At 41.0% G+C, this 15,576-nt stretch overlaps 2 protein-coding genes across 2 annotated transcripts; one reads left to right on the forward strand and one right to left on the reverse strand.

The window, feature by feature from the left end:
* Positions 1-6,948: 6,948 nt before the first annotated feature.
* prdx6 (peroxiredoxin 6) lies at positions 6,949-10,948 on the reverse strand. The gene is made up of 5 exons (XM_008307200.3): positions 10,729-10,948; positions 9,217-9,373; positions 8,418-8,561; positions 7,637-7,783; positions 6,949-7,488 (listed from the first exon to the last, which is right to left on the reverse strand). The coding sequence occupies exons 1-5, from the start codon at positions 10,818-10,820 to the stop codon at positions 7,363-7,365; spliced, it is 666 nt and encodes a 221-aa protein (XP_008305422.1). The 5' UTR covers positions 10,821-10,948; the 3' UTR covers positions 6,949-7,362.
* A 140-nt stretch (positions 10,949-11,088) lies between these two features.
* Positions 11,089-15,169, forward strand: plpp6 (phospholipid phosphatase 6). Its single transcript, XM_008307202.3, is given in 3 exon segments — positions 11,089-11,601; positions 11,603-11,988; positions 13,876-15,169. Coding segments are annotated over 3 exon segments (858 nt in total). The 5' UTR covers positions 11,089-11,497; the 3' UTR covers positions 14,244-15,169.
* The last annotated feature ends 407 nt before the right edge of the window (positions 15,170-15,576 follow it).

Consider the following 15,576-nt stretch of genomic DNA (forward strand, 5'->3'; position numbering starts at 1 on the left):
ATGATAAAAACCTTAGCATCAAGACAGTGAGTGATTTCAAGGTGTGACCTTACGTGACTTAAAGCTTTCCCTCTTCCACTGTCCTTATTTCATAAAGGGGAGTGAGCAGCCAGGGCCTGGACCCGAATTAAAGCGTCCGAAAATCAAAGTTTCCTCTTTCCTTTTTTCCCTCAACTTATTGTACTGACTTTTGCAAAAATAAACACGCGTACGGTGTGTCAACTCACCTTTTCTCCCTGCTATCCTTTACTCAAATAAACATTGGTACGGTGCGGGACCGAGGGGTTAACAGGGCCAAGTATAAGCAAAAAGAGGACAGGCGAGGAAACGATGGAAGGAGGGGCAGGTTGGGGGGTGGATTCGGGAAGGGAGGGGAAACGTGGGACTCATGGGAGCTCATTATACTCAGTCAAAGCAGACAGTCAGAGGAGACATTAATTGCACGTACACACACACACCTCCAAACTTTTTTTTTTAACACACACACAGACTTATTACTCTCTGGTGTAACATATGCAGCCTTAAAGCTCCATTAACACACTGAATTTTATAAGTGTAATTATTGAAAGCGCTAATAAAAAAAATAAATAAATAAAATGCACTGGTTCTTGATGGAATGGAGAAGCCCACCGGCTACAGTAAAACAAGAGGCAGGGAAACAGACTCTTGACTCAATAAGAAAATGAGTTGGAAAGGTGCTTGTGCTGTCGTAGTAAGTACACCAGTTAGGAACAGGCAGAGATCATTGTGTTATCATACTGTTCTTTCTGCCTGTGCCTGCCTTTTTGTTAGCTGGCTGTGTTTGTTTACAAGTGCCTGTTTTATGATCATTGCTTTAATTGATAGTTAACCACGGCTGTGCTCTCCCACAGTTGAATGAACATAAACAAGCACTAAAGCAAAACATATGTTTCTCTGTCAGGGTGCTCTCTCCCTTTCTCCCCCTCTCGCTCTCTCCCTCACTGTGAATGTGTGTGTGTACATGACTCTGGGGTGTGAGAGCCAGGAAAACCAGAATGGTTTCATTATGATCTCAACTAGCCTATTATGGTTGAGGAAAATAATCCAAACCCTAAACAGTTGCTATGGAAACATTGCGTTACCTCTTTCGCTCCCCTTTTCATGTTTTCAGTTTTACTTTGGTCCAGTCACTTCACAATAATGTATTGAAAATGTATTGTTTATTGACTATCTACATAAGAAGTACTGTTGTTTATTGACTATCTACATAAGAAGTTGATCGTACTAAGTGGCGCCAGCACAAAAGAAAGTTTTCCTTATTCGTATTGCTCAGCTTGTTTTTCTTTAACTTCCTGTTGGCAGCTTGGATAACAGCATGATTGTGTGGAAATTGTGCAACACAGAGATTTTATATCAAAAACAGCATTTCAAGCCTACGATATCATATCAGCAAAACACACGGCTGCTGACACCAGAGCTAACATTAGCCGCGACGACCTTAGCACAGGCAAACGTTAGCCCACAGTAGAGGGAATGATGATGTTTAGAGCCGAAAATGTGTAAAGGTGATAAATTGACATTTTTCTTGTCGTGTCCATTTTGTTCGTATTCACTGAGTATTTGGACTCAATGGACTTTATGATTCTAAAATTAGAATTAAATTATCTTTAAAAGAAAAAAATGGAAGAATGTTTTTTTTAATTACAGTGCAAAGTAAGGGAGAACACAGTTCATACATATTATTTAAATCCAAATGTGATTACATGCGGAGTAAGCATTTGTCAATGTTTTTTTTTTTTTCATTTAAAAAATTCTCCACACTGCTACTTTGCTACGAAGACTGTCTTCTTCTTTCTATATTAGAGCTTGTTAAAGAACGGACTGATGCGTTACCACCACCATTTGGTCAACAGCCGCATTGTAACCAAGGCTGAAATCATTTATTTAGAACGCCAAAGTTGAGGAAAATAGATTGACATTCAAGGTATGACGTTGTCTGATGGAGGGAAAAGCCTACCATTTCATTCTGTAGTTGGTTTAAGGACCGCTGACTTGCCCTGTGCCTGTTGATCCTCATGCCAGGGATTTCCTGAAGCTAGGTTGATCCACATGAAACAAAAAGACCACAAGAACATACAGTTATTGTCAACAGGGAAATACAAACTAAAAGTGTTTTTTATCTTTACATCTCTTATCCCTCTCTTAAGGTTAAACGTCGAACTGGAAGACACCACCTGAGACGACTGGTGATGTCCAGTTCCAGTTGTGTTGAGGGACAGTCGACGGAGCACAGCTGTAGAGTTAGATGTACCAATTCCAAATGACAGCACGAAGAAGCAAAGACATCCAGGGCTTGGAAAAGAGCCACAGACGGTGAAAGCGTCAGTGGTGCCAATGGTGAGCCTACAATTATGGTCTGCAACCCACAAATACTCCAACATACCAGGTACAACACACACACACACCACACATCACCTCCTCAAGGATAGTGGGAGAGAGGGATATTATATGGGCAACCGTTTGCCTTGTTGTTATGATAAAGGTCTTGGTGTAACACTGAGGTTGTTTTAAATCCCAGACTCCCCTGGTCATTACTCAGGTGATGTGCCAGGGGCTGTTGATCAATGTGTCTCTAACAGAGTGAAGGGGGAGGGAGGAGGGGTGCAAAAAGCAAGAGAAAGAAAGACAGTGATATTAATAGAGAGAGATAAAGATAAGCACAGAGAGATTAATTGCACTTTTAGCTTCTCATTTATCACACTGCTCGTACGGAGCGCTCACTGGCCCTAACCTGCTCTGTGGTAATAGAGTGTCTGGGTGCTGGTTTTTATGTGCCACCGTAGAAACATTTGCATTCATCTCAGAACCTGAATCATGCACTTTCTCACTTCATCACTGTCTCTTAACCTGTGTGTGCGCGCAGCTGTGTGTATGAGTCTTTTGAGTAAAGTTGAAGGATGGATGACGTTATTTCAGTTCAGCTAAATCCTGAATTTAGCACACAGCAGCACAATGATGTCAGCTATACAGATGAGATGACTGAACATTGGGTTGATAATGTCAGAGGGTTTCAGGACTACCATTTTTGACCCACTGTACTGTAGTAGTCTCTGTAAGTATATATATATATATATTTATATTTATATATTTATATTTATATATGTATGTATGTATGTATATATATATATATATATATATATATATATATACGCACACATACAAAACCTTGTTTTTCAAACTTAATTTGTTCCTGAAGGCCATTTGTGAACCAAAAGGTTCAAAAACAGTTTTCTCCATAGGGATCAATGTAAAATGGATTAATCCGTTCCTCTCTCCGGATGACTGCTTATTCAAAGTTTTTCAACAGTATTTTGTGTACAGGCCCATACACGAAACCAATGAAGCTATAAATAGGAACAGCAGTTTCATTCATCCGTATCGGTGCTGAGTCGTGATTGCGCAACGTTCACTTCACTTTCTCACAAATTATTGTCTCCAAAATACTGTTGCCGGCCAACTGCTTTTCGTTGATCCAACCCTAGGCCTTACCTAGCAGTAGTACCACTAGGGCCCTGGGATACACCCTGTACAACCATGTACAGTTCCCAGTCCTTATCAGTGCCCTGACGCAACCATGGAAACAACCAAACAATTACTGTAGACTCCAGGAGAGACAGAACATTCTTGCTGTAGAGCAGTCTCACTAACCACCATGTGGCCCAAATAGATTTAACCACCATTGTTAACTGTGTATTTTAAAGTGGCAACATGAAATAGGTGACCAGGATATCTGTCCAAAGAAGAAAAGTTAGTCATCATCTTTAGTAGTATTCTAATTAACCAACGAGCCACTAAAACTGACTAATGTCTAATAGTTGTCTTCATTTCTTATTTATGGTCTACCATACACTATGGCTGGTTAATGTAAATATGTAAAATATTTCATAATCAAATGAGAGGATTTAGTCTTGGCTTTAATAGGAGAAAAATCCAAAAGGAAAACTGGACTGTGCAGATTAATGTGTGTTTTCCCAGCATGGGAACAGGGCTGTGAAGAAACAAAAACATTGATAAGCATAGTTGGTGAAAAGAGGGGAGGAGTGAGTTTGGACATGTGTGGTGGTTCAAGTGTGTAATAGATGTGGAGAGGACAGGCAAGAGTGCCAGGCAATGTAGGAGGGAAGAGGGGAAGGGGGAGGAGGGAACGTCTGGAAAGCATCAAGCTGTGGTGCGAGCATGTTGTGTAGCTACTCTGGTTTCTGGCTTGTTGACCTGTAGGTCATGGGCAGCTTGAGGTGAGGAAGCTAATGCCTGTCACACACAGCGTTGGGAATACTGGCTTGTAGCAGGACGGGTCTCATGAATAAACACACGCAGAGTTTGTGTTCTTTTGTTGTGGCTTCTTTTCTGCAGGTGTTTTTATCTTTGAAGATATGCATCGGGGCTTCTGGGAAATATGGTCACACTCGTTCAAGGAAGGACTAGCAGGCATTCAAGCATAAAGCAAAACTATTTTGGACAACCTAGATGTGAGGGTAGAGCTCTGCTGATTTTTGGAGCTGTGTACCTAAAATCCAAAAAAAATTAAAAAATATTTTGGACTATTTTAGAATCAAAGACAACAGTTCCCAAGGAGAACCACATAATTAATGGCACTTCCTGTGGCAGTCTGTGTGTATTGAAAAGACACTGAATTTCCAAAGAATACGGGACTAAATCTTTTTCAGTTTTTTAAAATTATTTTATACTGTATAAGGGATATAGAAGGAGAAAAGGAGCCGAGCGATCTCGATTTGCTAGCTTTATGCCCGACATATGGCCATAACACGGCAAAAGACATATTTCCTCCCAAAAATAGGTGAAAGAGTGCTTTTGCATGTTTTTGATCTAGCATTAACCAAATATGAGCAGAAAGCATCATGAGATAAACTGTGTTAAGACTTACTGCTCAAAACCAATATGTAAACATTACACTTTGTTCATTAAAAGCAGTTGTCCTGGGATGTGCCTGGCCAAAAAGAAAGTGACAAATAAAAAATAAAATACTTATTCCCTTGTGGTAATATAATGTATTTAAAATAAACAGAAAAAATATAGGTTGTTTTTGTTATTTGTAGGGTTGTAGAGTTCATATATATGTATATAAATATATACATATATATAAAAATATATAGTACTTTTTTATATCTGAATCTGAAAAGCTGGTGCTTCATCCTTCTAGGCGAAAACATCACTAAAATGATGACTCTGATGGGACGCTATTTCTTTCAGAGTATTGTGTGTGAGTGTGCACTCGATAGAGAGAGAATGAGAGAGAGAGAGAGAGAGAGAGAGAGAGCAGCAGCTGGTATTGTGTTTGTGTTTTGCTCTGTGAGTCCCAGCCTCGACTGGTGTTGTATTACATGTATTAGTGTTGCTGAGGCGAGGTCGGGTGAGCCGTCTCAATAGCCCAGAAGTTAGGGGTGACAGATGAACTGGAGGGACCAGGAGATGGGGGGGTAGAGGGGGGAGAATGGCTCGGAGGGGCAATGGGTTGGTTCTGGTACTTGAAAAAGAAGCCAATGTCTGACACCCAAAGCACTGCTCATGCTCTGGCACAGTCTATTGTCGTTTGGAATTTGAGAAATGCATTTGATCAGTCCGTGTGTGTCTCCGTGGCAGTGAATTAAAGGATGGGGCCAAAACAGCTACCACAAGAAAGAAGAATACCCAGAGGAGATGTAAAGCACACGTTACATGACCAATGCAGGCAGTTTGACATTTTACAGATTAAAAGTCAAATAAAAAGATGAATAACATTCCTTTTCCTTCCGCTGACAGACGGAGTGAGGGCTCAGACACCTTATCTGGCCTTGTACGTCTCCGTTCTTACTCAAAAAGGACTCACCATTTGCCTTTGACCTCAACATTCCTTTCACTCGAAGTGAATGCGAAGGCCAGAATGTTATTGTGTGTGTGTTAGATCAGTGTTCACCCTCAGATGACTTTGAATAACACACACGATTGTTACCCATGTGGTCCATAGGGTTAAATAACTCAAAAGGTGCAATCCTACACCTCAGACTGGGCTTCAGTGACTGGCCTGGGGTTCAAACCAACCTGCAGCTGACATGTACCGACAGTATGTTGGTACATGTACCTGTATCAACAGTGGGGGTGTCCAACACAATTCCAAATTAATTGTTAACCATTCTTAATAATTAATTAACAATCTTCATTAATAGTATTTAAAGACTAACATCTAACTAGTCTTCAGAACCCACACAGGCTGCCACAGGAGGCGGCATTAAGTATGTGCGTCATCAAATCGTAGCATTTAATGAAAAGGTTGGAAGGAATGATCCCACAGGTAACACACCTGCAGCTGACTGTTAGGATTTGATGCTACAGACGCCCTAACCTGTAATGGTACGTTAAGAGTTCAGGACTTTATAGGGAACATGTGGCGATACAAAAATGCATATTAACATGGTTCATTGGTGTGTAAATGAGGTGTTAGTAAAGGATTGAGTACAGCTGAATTCTTTACAAACCAGTTTTTTAAAGTCCCTTTGTGATCGGCCTATTTATATGCTTTTATTTTGAAGTACTTAAGAGACATGTACAATCAAGCTCCTCCGCAGGGGGGCAGACCTGAGAGACGTTACCGCTGGCACAACAATTGATTGGGAATGAATGGACATGCGCATTGTGGAGTAACGCAGCCTGTGCCTCACAGACGAGAGGAAAGAAATAGCTTGGATGTTTCGTAGTGGTTAGTGACGTTAGTTACGTTCGTTTCTTCGACTATGCGTTTTTGTTCATATGTAAAAAAATTAAGTTCTAGCTTTTAACGTTGCTGCTGCTGTATGAAATAATGTGTGAATCTACTGCCATCTAGTGACCCATGATGGTTTCGCAACAAAATGAGCAGAGCTGTTCTTTTTTTTATTTTAGGTTGTAGGACGACATCTACTGGTGAAACAAGTTAAAGCAGAAGCTACTAGGTTTTTGGTTGTACACATTTCATTATTTTATTTATTTCAAGCTTACAGATTCAGAGTTTGTATGGACATTGTAATTTGGCTGGAACAATTAAGGCACTGCAGGGACACTGTAAACATCAGTGGTTCATTGCTGAGCACACTCTGTAACCACTGTCACACTATCACGATGTGGTCGTGAAACACATTGGTAACTTTGGAGGACACAATCTGCCGAAATCTGTGTCCATAGTAAGACAAGAATGCAGAGATGTTTTCAGAGAGGGTGTTTTTGCCTGCCTAGAGAGGGTCAGTTTTAAACTTCCAGTATAAAGGGTAAGGGAAGTGTGGCACCAGTCAATTATTACAATCTGTTTCGTGAAAAGTAAATAATGCAGCCCTTAGGCCAAGAGTCCCAAGCCAAAGCGCAGTGACATCTTTAAGGCTGAGTATAACGCAAGTATTTCTTTCCAGAAGGAAGTTCCTTTGTAGTCACACCATTGGGGAACAGCTGGGCAGCCTCCGCGTCAGAAAGGGAAGGAATGACCATAACTTTGTCACCAGGCTGAAACCAAACAAAAACAAAGAAATTGAAAATATGATAGTCTAATATTTTTAGTGCAGTGATTTATAAATACAGAGACAAATGTGACTTTGATTACCTGAGCCAAGAACTGATCTAAATAAAGTTTTACGGTCACATATCAACTTACCTTCCAGTCGACTGGCGTGGCGACCTTCTTCTGTGCTGTGAGCTGCAGAGAGTCAATGACTCTGAGCAACTCGTCAAAGTTTCTTCCTGTGGTGGCTGGGTACAGGATGGAAAGCTTCATCTTCTTATCAGGGCCAATCACAAAGACCTGGAGAGATAATTTTAATAGTGAATCTATACTGTATTGATTAACGTAATTGGCTGTTCTTTCTGCAGGTTAGAGAATTGGTTAGTTAGACTAGTGATTTTCAAAGAGGGGGTCGAGGCCTCCTGGGAGTCCACTAGGTGGCCCCAAGAGAGAACTTTAAAAAAATAAGGTTTTTATTTTTTATAACTATACGTCCTGAACCATATAACATGTAAACAGCCAGAATGTGATATGGGCTTTTAAAATTTGAGTATCCCTATCAGTTTTAGAAAAAATTCTGATTATGGACATTTTTCTTAATGCCAATTTCTATTAGCTGCATACTGGCTAACCCTGAAGCTTACAGCTTGACGTGTTTGATTCGTCAGGTTGTTTGGTGCACAGGAACCCATTTTCATTTTAATACCCGATTCCAGTCACCAAACAATTTATTTGTTAAGTTGTTGAACTGCAGACAGTACCTGTGACTGACTGAAGTTAGTGGGATGTTTCAAAATAACTTGATATGACAATTCAATTTTACACTGAAGAACACTTTACTTTTTGAATTTGCTCAAGATAGTTATCGGCAAAAATCAGTAACGGCATGTCACACTTACAGAAAAATCAGGATCTGTAAAAAAAAAATTCTTACACAGCGGGCCGTAAGGGGAATCCCATCCTTGTCAAGTTCGTCAGGGTCAAGCATGCCGAGCTTAACCGCCAGCTCTCTCTTATCATCAGCGATGATGGGGAAGGGCAGTTGGCTCTCAGCTGCACTGTTGAATGCCATCACATCCTGCACAGAAGACGTGACGAGTGACTTGACTTTGAGTCAATAATTGTCTTCATCATATGTCTCATAAAAGCTATAAACTGTCATGCTGTAGCAATTGGTGACAGATTACATGAGCTTTGTCCTCACGTACGCTGATTAAAGGTTATGTCACGGGATGTTAAAAAATGTTATAGCATGGTTAAAATACCAGTGTTGGCTTTGAGTTTGCAGCAAAACATCATTCCTCTTTTAACTGGTTCACTGAACTGTCACCAGTTCAGTGACATGGACCAATCACAGGTCTTTATGAGGAGGCGTTGCAAATTGCTCATGTCTGAGCCCAGGTTTTTGCCAACCACTGTCATGGTGTAGTAAGGTGTCAAGTTTTAAAAATTGCACTGGTTACATTAATTTTTAAAGTGTCCTTCAACATGGCACTGAGTTTCTTCACCTTTTTCTCTGGTCTCTATCATAGTATCTCTACCTTTATGATTTACAAGGATTCTAATTTGTCTCTTAATGGCACATTAAGAGATAAGATACGCCCTTGTATGACATGTATTTCGCTTGTTCACAGCTGCTGACGTAAAAAGAAATGACTCACATAAATATAGAGGTTAATTATACTGTTGTTAAGCCACACTGGTTTAACCTGGTCTATTAATAAGCATCTAACCTTGCTCCAGCAGCGGTGATCCTCGACACTGTCGACGGACAAGGCAATCATCTTCACACCTCGTTTCTTGAACTCATCACTGATCCTAGCGGCACAGGCCAGCTCTGTGGTGCAAACTGGGGTGAAGTCCCTGGGATGGGAAAACAGAATCCCCCACCTGGATATGAAAAAGAAAAGGAGACACAAGGGAGGACATCTTTGTTATACTGATGAAATTGTAATCTTCAGGGGAAAAAACAGAAGACTTAATGTAATTTTCAGAGTATAAGCTGCTACTTTTTTCACACGGCGGCTTACCCAATGATGCGGCTAATTTATGAATTCCTACGGGCTAACGAGGTTCATACTGTTAGCGATCAGTTACTTTTCCATAACTGTGTGCGTATATGTGCATGGGGCGCACGCGACAGGGTAATTTAGTTTTCTTAAATTATATTATATATATTATTTCTGCAAACCACAGAAACTTGTGGGCTGCTATACTGTACCTGCAACAAGATTGTGTCTTTTTATTGGGTGTGTATTTCATGTGATGGTAATTAAATCAACACACACATGGGCATACCACTCCAGATGCGAAATATGCGTCGCCATTTTAGGATTTTACGAACTACAATTTGGCAGTCTGGCTGCCAAATGTCTTACATACAGTTCACGGTCCTCAACCGGAGAAATATGTGGAAGTAACAAACGCTACATTATATTTTACTGAAGCGTTTAAATATGTAGAGCTCCAGTGCAGGGCTCATGTGCTATGTCTCCGGTTATCTGTTGATCATATTTATTTTTTGCATATTTGTTCAACCACAGATTCTTACACAATACACAAGTGTATTGTTTAGGGATATTTTTGAAATTTAGCTTTCATTTTGCATTACTGTAAGCTTGTTCTGACATAGAAGTAATGTTCTGACATAGAAGTAATTTTTCTTTGTGTTGTCATGGGTGGTTCCCATGACAACAGTTTGGTTTAATAATATCCTAGGGAAGTATTATTCTTGTGTGGCAAATATTTGCAAGTGGATCCCCAGGCTACTGTATCAAATTTCATCAGTGACATACATCCAAGCCATTCACAACTGTTCCCTCTATTGTTTGACCAGATAGTGTTAAAAATCATCACAGGAGCAAGATTATTTGTTATTTTAAAAAAAACATTTATTTGTGAAAACTCAATACATTTGGATGTAGTTGACCATCACTGTTTTACAATATCAAATCTGGAACAGTTGATTTCAGTACGTGTTGGACACAGTGTTCTTTTGTAGAAGTTGTTGCTAAATCAATTGACATTAAACCATGCACAGCAGGTGGTCCCTAAACATGTGATGCAGCATCACGTGTTGCATCTGGAACCATCTCAGTCTTGACTCCGACCAAAATTTAGACCATGTCTGAATCTAATAAAAAACGAGGTCAATTGTATGACGACGTAAGCAAACATGTCCCGAACATGCCGTTATTAAAATATGACCAGCTATAGCATCAGTGCTATGTGGCATTCGTACTTACGAGCTGCCCAGAAAGTCGTGAAACTTGATTCTGCCAATGGTGGTGTCGGCTTCGAAGTTTGGAAACTCGTCTCCCAGCAGAAGTCCCGGCATGTTGGCGTCCTGTGTGACTCAGAAAGAAAAGGTGTAACAAGAGCAGTGAAGTGAATGAGTCTGCAGAACGGAGCGTCAGCAGAAGCGCCTAGGTTCAGGAAGAGTAGCAGGCAAGGGAGGAGGAACGCGTGTGACGTACATCACACACTGCCCCTCACAAAGACAGCAAACGCGTCTTTTGATTTATGTAACGAGTTTCTAACGCTTACATAACAGGAAAACTTTGACATTATTATATTATTGACTCACTACAATATTTAATCTATATTTAGTTTGATGCAAAATGAATATTTACTTATTAAACAAAACCTTTTTATAAACCTTCGGTTTCATAAAGGAAGCTAACAATGTTTCGTTTTTTCGTAAATGCTAAATAAGTGGTTAATAAATTAACAATTAAATGTTACTGTTATATAACGACCATAACGTAACGTTTAATGTAAAACAAAAAAGAAAAAAGCTTGAGTGTTTTTTATTTTCAACTTGGCTCAACCTGAACACTTCCGGTTCATCTCACTCATTCAGGAACCGCCGACGCCGTATCGTCTGCTATGATGTGAATTGCGAGCAGGAAATTAGCTGAAGGCGCTACAATTGACGCACCGCTGCGGATTTCGGGTACTGCGGCAGAACTACAAGTCATTTGCAGTACGGTTTAACGTCAGTACATCCACGATATGCCTTCACCCAAAGCTAAAAATCCGGCCCGCGGTGGAGGAAGCCCGGTACTGGGCAGCTCTAACAACAGCCGCTACGAGTTCATGTCACTGACTAAGCCGCCGAACCGCTCCCACGCACCTGCTTCAGCGGCAGGGATCTGACCCAACCACCGCGCGGCTCCGAGCATCGGAAAGTCCCACACGGCGACGCGGCTCCAGTTCATCCACGGGCTCGACGGGCGGTCAGGGAGCGCAGGATGAGGACGGTATAAGACTGAATCCTTCCTTCATCCGCGTAGCGCTCAGCTCATTGCTCGCCATCGACCTGTGGCTATCAAAGCGACTGGGGGTGTGCGCCTGCGAGGACTCTTCCTGGGGCAGCTTTCGGCCATTGATGAAGTTGATCGAGATATCAGGCCACGGTATTCCCTGGCTGATCGGCGCTGCCTACTGTCTGTACAAGAGTGACAGCGTCGCTGGTCAAGAAGTCATGCTCAACCTGTTCATAGGTAAATTAACCACGTCTCTCCGTCGCAAGATTTTGTGAAAAATCACTGTGCAAGTGTTAAGTATCCGGCGTTTTTATTGATGCATTTAAGTTGATGGACAATTTACTGTCCAATAAGGCTAATGTCATCACTGATGTGAGGCGATAGGGGCGGTGCAGGGGCCGTACACTGCAATTACTAGCTTGAAAAGTGCACACTTTTTACACAAAAATCGTTACATCCGAACTGCCATCAGGAAGTGTAGTTTGTACAGTGACATCACTCTTGACATTCTGTTCATCTTCTCTTTAGCTGACATAGAAACACCTGGGTCATTAAATCATCAGTGTTAGCTGTATGCCAGATATTAAGTGTGATTTAAATGTCTAATGTTAGATATTAAGGCAAAGTTGGCCGACTTAACTCCAGTCAATAAATCTAACTGTAAACACTGGAATAAACAAGTGGTTGGACACAGTGTATATCAGCCTGTGTCGTATGGTTGATGTATTTATGCACCAGCAATGATGATGGTGATTCATTATTATTATTATTATTGTTATACAATATTATATTTTCATCTTATTTTGCTGCAAGAAACTAATTTCACTTTGATAGCAATTTTCTGACCTTTTTACACAGAGGCAGTGGTGACTTGGTGGTTACGAAGCAGACTTTGGTCCGGAAGGTTTCAGGCTTGAGTCCACCACCACCACCAGCTGCCAAGTTACCACTGAGGTGCTCTGAGCATCGCACTGTCCCCACACTCTGCTCTCCGGGTGCTTAAAGCTGCCCACTGTTCACTTTGGTGATTGGTTAAAAGCAGAGGTCACATTTGGTCGTGTGCAGTGGTGTGCTGTGTCACAATTACAAATAGTTCACGTTTATATATTTACACACTACTACAGGAGTGTACCACTCAAGAAATACCATTGTTGTTATTAGTATTTAAGTTATGTTTGTTCTCGGTGTGTAGATTTTTTTAAACCTAGTGTAAAATGTGGACATTGACTTCCTCTGTGGACAATTCAGAAACTGAAATACAAAAATCTTTTCCAGCATTTTTTCATGGCTAACAACCCTGAGTCAATTCCATGAAGTGAACCCTGTTGACCACAGCTAATGCTGATAAACCATGGGTCAAAACCACAGGAGGTTATTGCACTTTTGTCCGCGTGACACTACCTGCGTAGTACACCTCGTTGCATCACTGTTGAAATATTTTGGATGACAATACGATTAGTGGCTATTGAAATTTCATTTGAGTACCAGCCCTTATTCATTGGCCACAATTAATCTATATTTTTTCTCAATATTTTATATCTTAGTTTTCAAATTTTCAGGTACTGTCCTTTTTTACACAATGAAGCCGGTGCAGTTGCCCAATAACTGGTATTATCAGTCATTATTAGACAGGTTAGAAAGTTGGGAGTTTATCGCGTTTGTGCTTGCATGTATGTTGGTTTGCGGTTTTCTTTTTTCTTCACTATATTCCGTTTATTTTTGTTTGTTACTCTGCATAATTTCATAAACGGTTAGAAAAGAAATAGAAACCGTGATAATGAATATTATACCAGAGAACAGTGTACTTAGAGAAAAGTCAATCACTTTGATGGTTTGTGTGATTTTGCCTTATTCGCTTTTCCACCCTCCACCACCAGGGGGTGGCTAAACATATTGGCTATCCCCATATACCTGTACATTCCTAAGAAAGTATAAACAGACATGAATATTTTGTAAGATTGGGTTAGAACAATCTTTATTGACAAATGAGATAGTTGTACTCATCAACACTTTATTGTTAAGTTGTGCTGCCATCATTTTCACAAAATCATATTCGCCTTTTTCAGTTGGAGTTTTTTATGAATTACCTGGTAAAATCTTCTCTGTGTCTCCTTTGATCTTCAGGTCTTTTGTTGGACCTTCTTCTAGTTGGTATTGTCAAGACAGCGGTGCGCCGTCGTCGGCCGGCGCATAATCGTATGGACATGTTCGCTACCTTTTCTGTGGACCGTTACTCATTTCCTTCCGGCCATTCCACTCGTGCCGCCCTGTGTGGACGGTTCCTGCTGGCTCACCTGGTGCTGGCCGCCCCACTGCGAGTTCTGGTGCTCCTGTGGGCCGGCCTGGTGGGCTTTAGCCGCGTTCTGCTGGGTAGACACAATGTGTCTGATGTGCTGTTTGGGTTTTTCATGGGTTATTGGCAGTACAACCTGGTGGAGACGCTGTGGCTGTCTCCTCTCACCCTGCAGAGAATGCTGGGACAGTTTGCTTAACGTGACGGACCAAATGCGGAAATTTGGCAGCTTGAAAATGAATTGTAAAAGCACCGCTACCTTCATTCCATTTGCAGTGGGAGCAGACGGTTAAAGACATACATGTACATTAAGCAGTAGTTAATTTATTCTTAAGGCCCTGTCTTCAGAACAAGAGTGGACATGCAATAAAATTCAATATTTTACGTTACTCCACCCTAAGTAATAAACACGCGGCAGCATCTGCCACCGGGTGGCGCTCCGTTTATCAGTATGTAACGTCTGAAGTTATAATAGCCAATGAGTTTAACACGTCAAAAGTGTTAAAGTCGTTGGGTATCTGGTGAAGTCGGCTTCATTTTGGTCACGGCACTGTCAGATGTAGTGTTTTTCTGTATGGTCTCTGGCAAGCCAAATGAAGTGTGATGAACAGTTGTGGTGTTGTACAGTGTCAGCCTGATGTAGTGAGCATGGCTTCACAGCAGGATTACATCAAATTCAACAGAGAAGCGAGTTTACATTTTTAGTGACGTGACCCCCAAATTGACCTACATATAGTTGACAATTTAACAGTGGCTCCCATCATTACTTTATTTTTAAAGTATCTTCCATGTTGCGCTACACTCACAACCACAGAGCAATACATTTTTATAGTAACGCTCCTTGTACAGTACATTTCGGGAGGGGGGATAATACTTTGACGTAGCCTGTGTCACTCTCCTCTCTTTATGTGTGTGCATGCATGTGTAACGTGGTAAATATAATTATATTTATAATGTTATCTCATAAAATAAGTGACAGTAAATAAACAGACAGAAACAGAAGACCTGCCGTTGCTGCTTAAAGTAATCCAAGAGAAAACAGTAGTTTGTCTGGAGAAAGAGTCTCCAGTCAAGCGCAGTGTGTTTCTGTGGCTGTGGAATTAAACTGTCGCTGCTAATTCACAATCAATGTCACTATAAGTACATAGCAAACTGTATTTATGTGTACTTGGCTCAGATTTTGATATGGATGAAAAGTATCAGACCTTTCTATTATCTACATCAGAGTTCGTCCACACTTTTTTGGCTCGGGATCCACTGGTCAAATGACCAGGCTAAAGTAAATATAATTTTACTGGTATATGTTGAACATACTGTTCATATATTGTAAGTGCTCATGATCTACCAGCACTCCCCTTGTGATATACTGCTCGATCCCGTTCTACTTATTGGGCAGCCCTAATCTAAGTCAGGGGTCCCCAACCCCCCGTCTGGGGACCGGTGCCGGTCCGTAGGTCATTTGGTACTGGGACACAGTGAAAAGACGTACTTCAGTTAAAAAAGAATCCAGTCATATCCCTTTACTTTTTTCA

Source organism: Cynoglossus semilaevis, chromosome 2 (assembly GCF_000523025.1).
Source record: "Cynoglossus semilaevis isolate Cse_v1.0 chromosome 2, Cse_v1.0, whole genome shotgun sequence".
Lineage (NCBI taxonomy): Eukaryota > Metazoa > Chordata > Actinopteri > Pleuronectiformes > Cynoglossidae > Cynoglossus > Cynoglossus semilaevis.

Excerpts from the sequence above, each read along its gene's own strand:
- prdx6 (XM_008307200.3), bottom strand. The coding sequence starts at position 10,820 with ATGCCGGGACTTCTGCTGGGAGACGAGTTTCCAAACTTCGAAGCCGAC. Across the intron at positions 9,374-10,728 it reads CACGACTTTCTGGGCAGCTC|GTGGGGGATTCTGTTTTCCC; the intron begins GTAAGTACGAAT and ends TTTCATATCCAG. Across the intron at positions 8,562-9,216 it reads ATCACCGCTGCTGGAGCAAG|GATGTGATGGCATTCAACAG; the intron begins GTTAGATGCTTA and ends TCTTCTGTGCAG.